This window comes from Balearica regulorum, chromosome 2 (assembly GCF_011004875.1).
Source record: "Balearica regulorum gibbericeps isolate bBalReg1 chromosome 2, bBalReg1.pri, whole genome shotgun sequence".
NCBI classification, from domain to species: Eukaryota; Metazoa; Chordata; class Aves; order Gruiformes; family Gruidae; genus Balearica; species Balearica regulorum.
Window position 1 is genome coordinate 36,024,593 of NC_046185.1, and position 4,773 is coordinate 36,029,365.

At 52.3% G+C, this 4,773-nt stretch overlaps 1 protein-coding gene across 1 annotated transcript; it reads left to right on the forward strand.

The window, feature by feature from the left end:
• Positions 1–1,619: 1,619 nt before the first annotated feature.
• Positions 1,620–4,473, forward strand: MSC (musculin). Its single transcript, XM_075743898.1, has 2 exons — positions 1,620–2,629; positions 3,426–4,473. The coding sequence occupies exons 1-2, from the start codon at positions 1,901–1,903 to the stop codon at positions 3,510–3,512; spliced, it is 816 nt and encodes a 271-aa protein (XP_075600013.1). The 5' UTR covers positions 1,620–1,900; the 3' UTR covers positions 3,513–4,473.
• Positions 4,474–4,773: the final 300 nt, after the last annotated feature.

A 4,773-nucleotide genomic window follows, 5' to 3' on the forward strand; every position in this document is an offset into this window, starting at 1 on the left:
CCTGAATTAGTCCACTGCATTTCCCATTTCCTTTACTAACCAAGAAGCAGGCAAAGAGAGAATTCGGTTATTTCCACCACCCCCAATCCTTTCATTAAATGAGATGAAGTATCCATTATGCGTCGCCTTTAATCTGCCGAGGCAGAGGTAGGCGCGAAAAGGCCAGATTTGCCATTGTGGCTTTTAAGACTGGGTACCATTTTCTTCTTTGTTTAAAGAAATTCAGCACTTTCTCCCATTAATCTTTAGCAGGGAAAGCGTTCAGCCCGCACCTGTATAAACAACCCAGATGGGGGGAAAAAGTAAACCTATATGTCTTCCCCTGCAGTATCTTTATATATATATATATATATATATATATATAGGGATAATGTAGGCTAATTGGGGAGGCAGAGCAACCCCGAAGTCCGGCGCGCTCCCCTTTCACCGTACAGCGTGTGAGACCCAGCCAGAGCATCGTAGTGTCAAACCAAGTTCAAGAGATCCAGTTGCAAGATCAGCTGCCTGTTTCGGTGGTTCAAGAAATGTCAAGTTTCACTTGGAAAGGTTGCTGTTAAACCCGGCTCTGATGTGGTTCTAGCCCCAGCGGGTGAACCCAAGGTTTATACAGCGTTAAGTGGCCCTCAGTAAGACCACAGGGCTGGCGGGGAGCGAAGTGCAAAGCGCTGGGCGAAAAGGCGGCCGGCGGTGCCAGGAAAGTTGTGCGGCAGCAGCCGGGAAGGTTCCACTCGGCTGGGAGGGAAATGGAAGGGAAAAACCGGGAGCAAAAATTGCGGGACAAGATCTTTCCACCTGTTGTAGTCATTAGATTCTTTTCTGCGAATTGAATTTTTTTTTATTCTGGTTAACCGTATCCAGACAGGGCCGTGAAGGGCAGAGAGGAACTAAATGCTAGTTATTCATCCTGGAAAGAAGAGATATTTTGGGGTGTGGGAGGGATACAAGTTGTTGGTTGTTGCCTTTTTTTTTTTTTTTTTAATTTATAGCCCTGTTAAATTTGCATATCATCATTTCCAGCGGATGCTGGGGCCCCCACTCTCCCGTGGACTCTATAAAAGCTGTAGCACTTAATTTGTTTTAAAAGAACCGCAAATAGCTCGAAAAGCTGCCTCGTTTAACCTGCTCCGTGACACAGAGCTCCCGGTACACAGCCCAACTAATTGGCTTTTAATTAATTACTCTGAGGAAGGAGAAGCCCTCGGACACGTTATACTCGTTTGTTACTTTCTGTAGCTGCACCCCAAGTTATTGACACCATCGAAACACAGTCCGCACGTTTCCAGCGACTTTTTCCACTGCTCCCTACAAATCGCAAACCCACCCCCGGGTGTCGCGTCGCCTGCTGCCCCCGTCCGCTCCGGCGGAGGGGCACCGGGACCGCACAGCCGCCGCTCGGAGCAGGGCAGGCAGCGGGCAGGGGGAGACCCCGGCGGGCGGGGAGCCGCTGAGGGGAGCGGGGCTGGGCGCGGGTTTATTCGACGGGGAAATGCCCCGACCTCGAAGGAAAGGCAAGAGGGAGAGCGAATGCAGGTGAGTTGGGGGCCGAGCCCCGGGTTGCGCTTCGCCTCAGCCCAGCCGCTGCCGCCTTAGAGACGGGGAGCGGTGCCCCCCTCTCCGCGACAGCACTTGCGGGATCAGCCCGGGGGGGGGGGGATTTTTCGTCCTCCGGGACGAGAAGAGGGCTCCGTCCCGGGGAGAAAGCGCTCATTCGCACGGCGGCGTTACTTCCAAGAGCACACGAACTCCTGGAGACATCCCCGCCTGTCCCCTCCACACGGGTCTGCGTGGGCCAGCGCGCAGCGTTGCGCCGGGCAGCGCGGAGAGGCACCGCCCCCGGCGCGGGGCTCAGCCGGGTCCTACCCCCTCCTCCGCACCCCCACTCCTCCCCTCCGCCCGGCAGATGGTTTGCTCCGCGGACACCCGATATATAGCGCTGTCAAGGGGCGCATCCCCCCTCCGCGCCCCCCCCCCCCCCCGCGCCGGCACGGACTCTCCGCGGCGGGGCCGCCCCGCGCTGGGCCGACTCGCCGGCGCGCCTCGGCCGTCCGCCCCCTCCTGCCTGCCTCGCTGCCCGCCTCCCTGTCTCCCTCCCGGGGCGATGTCCACGGGCTCCGGGAGCGAGGCGGAGGAGCTGCCCGAGATGGACCTGCGGGCGCTGCAGCTGGACTACCCGCCACCGCCGCCGAGCAAGCGCCAGCCCCGCGGCGAGCTCTACCCCTCGGGGGACAACTCCTCGGCGGCGGAGGAGGAGGAAGAGGAGGAGGAAGAGGAGGAGGAGGAGGAGGACGGCGAGGGCAGCTGCGCGGCGGGGCCAGCGGGCAGCGGCTGCAAGAGGAAGCGGGCGAGGGGCGGCGGCCCGGGAGGCAAGAAGGCGGCGTCGGGGCCGCGGGGGCCGCCGCCCGAGGGGAAGCAGTCCCAGCGCAACGCGGCCAACGCGCGGGAGCGGGCGCGGATGCGGGTGCTGAGCAAGGCGTTCTCCCGGCTGAAGACGAGCCTGCCCTGGGTGCCGCCCGACACGAAGCTCTCCAAGCTGGACACGCTGCGCCTGGCGTCCAGCTACATCGCCCACCTCCGGCAGCTCCTGCAAGAGGACCGCTACGAGAACGGCTACGTCCACCCCGTCAACCTGGTAGGGCGCGGGGGGGGGGGGGGGGCGCGGAGGGGCGCGGAGGCGGACGGCCGGGCGCGGCCCCGGCGCCGGCGGGATGCGCGGCGAGGGGAACCCCGGGGGGTCGCCCTGCCAGCCTGGCCACCTCCTCGGGCAGGGCTGGCAGCGCTCAAGCCGTGCCCGCCGTCGGAGAAGCCGCGGGGAGGCTCTGACTGCTTCGTAAATCCCCAGTAATCCTCGCCCGGGGGGCGACCCGAGAGCCGGGTTTGGCCTGCGGTGATGGCGGGTGTGTCTGTTCTGGGGAGTCGAAGTGGGGGACCCTAAAGAAATTAATTCCTCAGGCATTAGGCAAGCTTAATGTCCGAAAAAGGAGCAATTCGCTCTGCGGGCTGGCTTGGAGCACGAGGAAGCCGTCATTAGTTCGTCGGTACAAAACTAAATGCCTGATGCGTGCCACAGGGGTAAAAAGGTTGCTTATATAGTGCAGAGTGATTGTTTTTTAATAGTTTATATGCTTTTTTATTATTTATAAAGTGATGCAAACAATTGCAAAGCACGAGAAATGTTGCATATTTCTTTCTCAGAACAATTTTTTGCTGACCATTGCAGCCCTATTGCGGAGTATTTAATTATAATGAAAAACGTAATGAAAGTATTTGTTAGAGGAACTCAGCTCTCTCTGTGCTTTCCACAGGGACTAAAACATGATGACGTGTTTGCAACTGAACCAGAGTTAGACATCTATCAGTAATAAAGCTCCAGTTTCATACCAAGATAAACTTTCTTTTTAATATGAAATACCTTTTTTTGCTTACAGACTTGGCCATTTGTGGTTTCAGGAAGACCTGACTCTGACACCAAAGAAGTTTCTACTGCCAGCAGATTATGTGGAACTACCGCATAGTCACAGTAAACTGATTTTTGTTGTTGTTGATCTTTTTTATGGGCTGGATATTTTTAAGAGCTGTGATTTATCAGCTCAAAACTACAAGATGGGGACAAACCCCCATCTCTAACAGTGTTAAATCTGTGTCACTCGTCATTCTTTTCCCTTAGAGTTCTGAGGGAAGTTTATTTAAAGCAGTAAAGAACGGAGGCAGTGGAAATTAGAGATTTTATGAACTGACTGCAGGAGCTATGTCTGAAATTTGGAAAGGCCATTTTCTGGCTTCAACATTCTTACCACTGCCTGAGGACCTGTTGTTCTGAGGCTATTAAACTAATGGAAGAGGAATATAATGATATAGAATTAACAGCATGGACCAAAATACAACTCTACAAACTAACCCCAGTGTTATTTGTATTCTAAAGCAAAGCAGTATTTTAGAGTAGCTTTGAAACTCAGATAGATTTATAATATATTTTGATGGCTTTTGTATTCACGGATCTGGTTTACTGCAACTAGGCAATAAGTATAGTAATTTTTTTTGTCCTTTTAACCAGAGTGTTCCTAAAAACATGTAAGTGGCTACATTCTGCATTTAGGTTACCATCCAGCGGAATTAAACCAATTCCTTTGGTTATGTCTTGAAGTGCCACATGTAAGAATGTGGGACTGTCCCCAGAAACGTGGCAGAGTTTCTGTGCCTTGATCTGGAAGGGAATTCTGCTTACCGTAAGGCCAGGGTGCACATGTTGTAAAGAATGAGTTTGTATGATGCTGCAAAAGAATAAGAATTCACAATGTTTTAAACATTTTTCCTGTACTGTCATGCTTATCTTTGAAAAGTTTACCCTCAAATGAGTTCTAGTGACATTTCTTCACTGATTCAAATGCTGTAATAAAAGAAGATGCCATCAAATAAGTTGAAAATGTAAATAACTCTATTTTTTTATAAATGACATTAAAAGCTTGGTTACAATGACTCACTGGTACTGTGATAGTGTGTGGCTGCATCAATATAGGAACCTCTTTGTAATGCATGTTCTTGAAACCCGCTCTTGTAAACACAGTTATCTTCCTCATCTCTTGAGAACAGATACATCTCCAGCAACCGAGTCAGATAAGAACACTTTCACCCCAAACAATTCATGTGAGGTACAGTACTATATCAATCAGCAGGGCAAACCACATTTTAACAACTTACAGAATTCACTGTCACTGTTCTGTGAATCAGGAAAACAAATAAATGTAGGTTAATAAATGGATGTCAGTAACTTGTTCT

Excerpts from the sequence above, each read along its gene's own strand:
- MSC (XM_075743898.1), top strand. The coding sequence starts at position 1,901 with ATGGTTTGCTCCGCGGACACCCGATATATAGCGCTGTCAAGGGGCGCA. Across the intron at positions 2,630-3,425 it reads ACGTCCACCCCGTCAACCTG|ACTTGGCCATTTGTGGTTTC; the intron begins GTAGGGCGCGGG and ends TTTTGCTTACAG.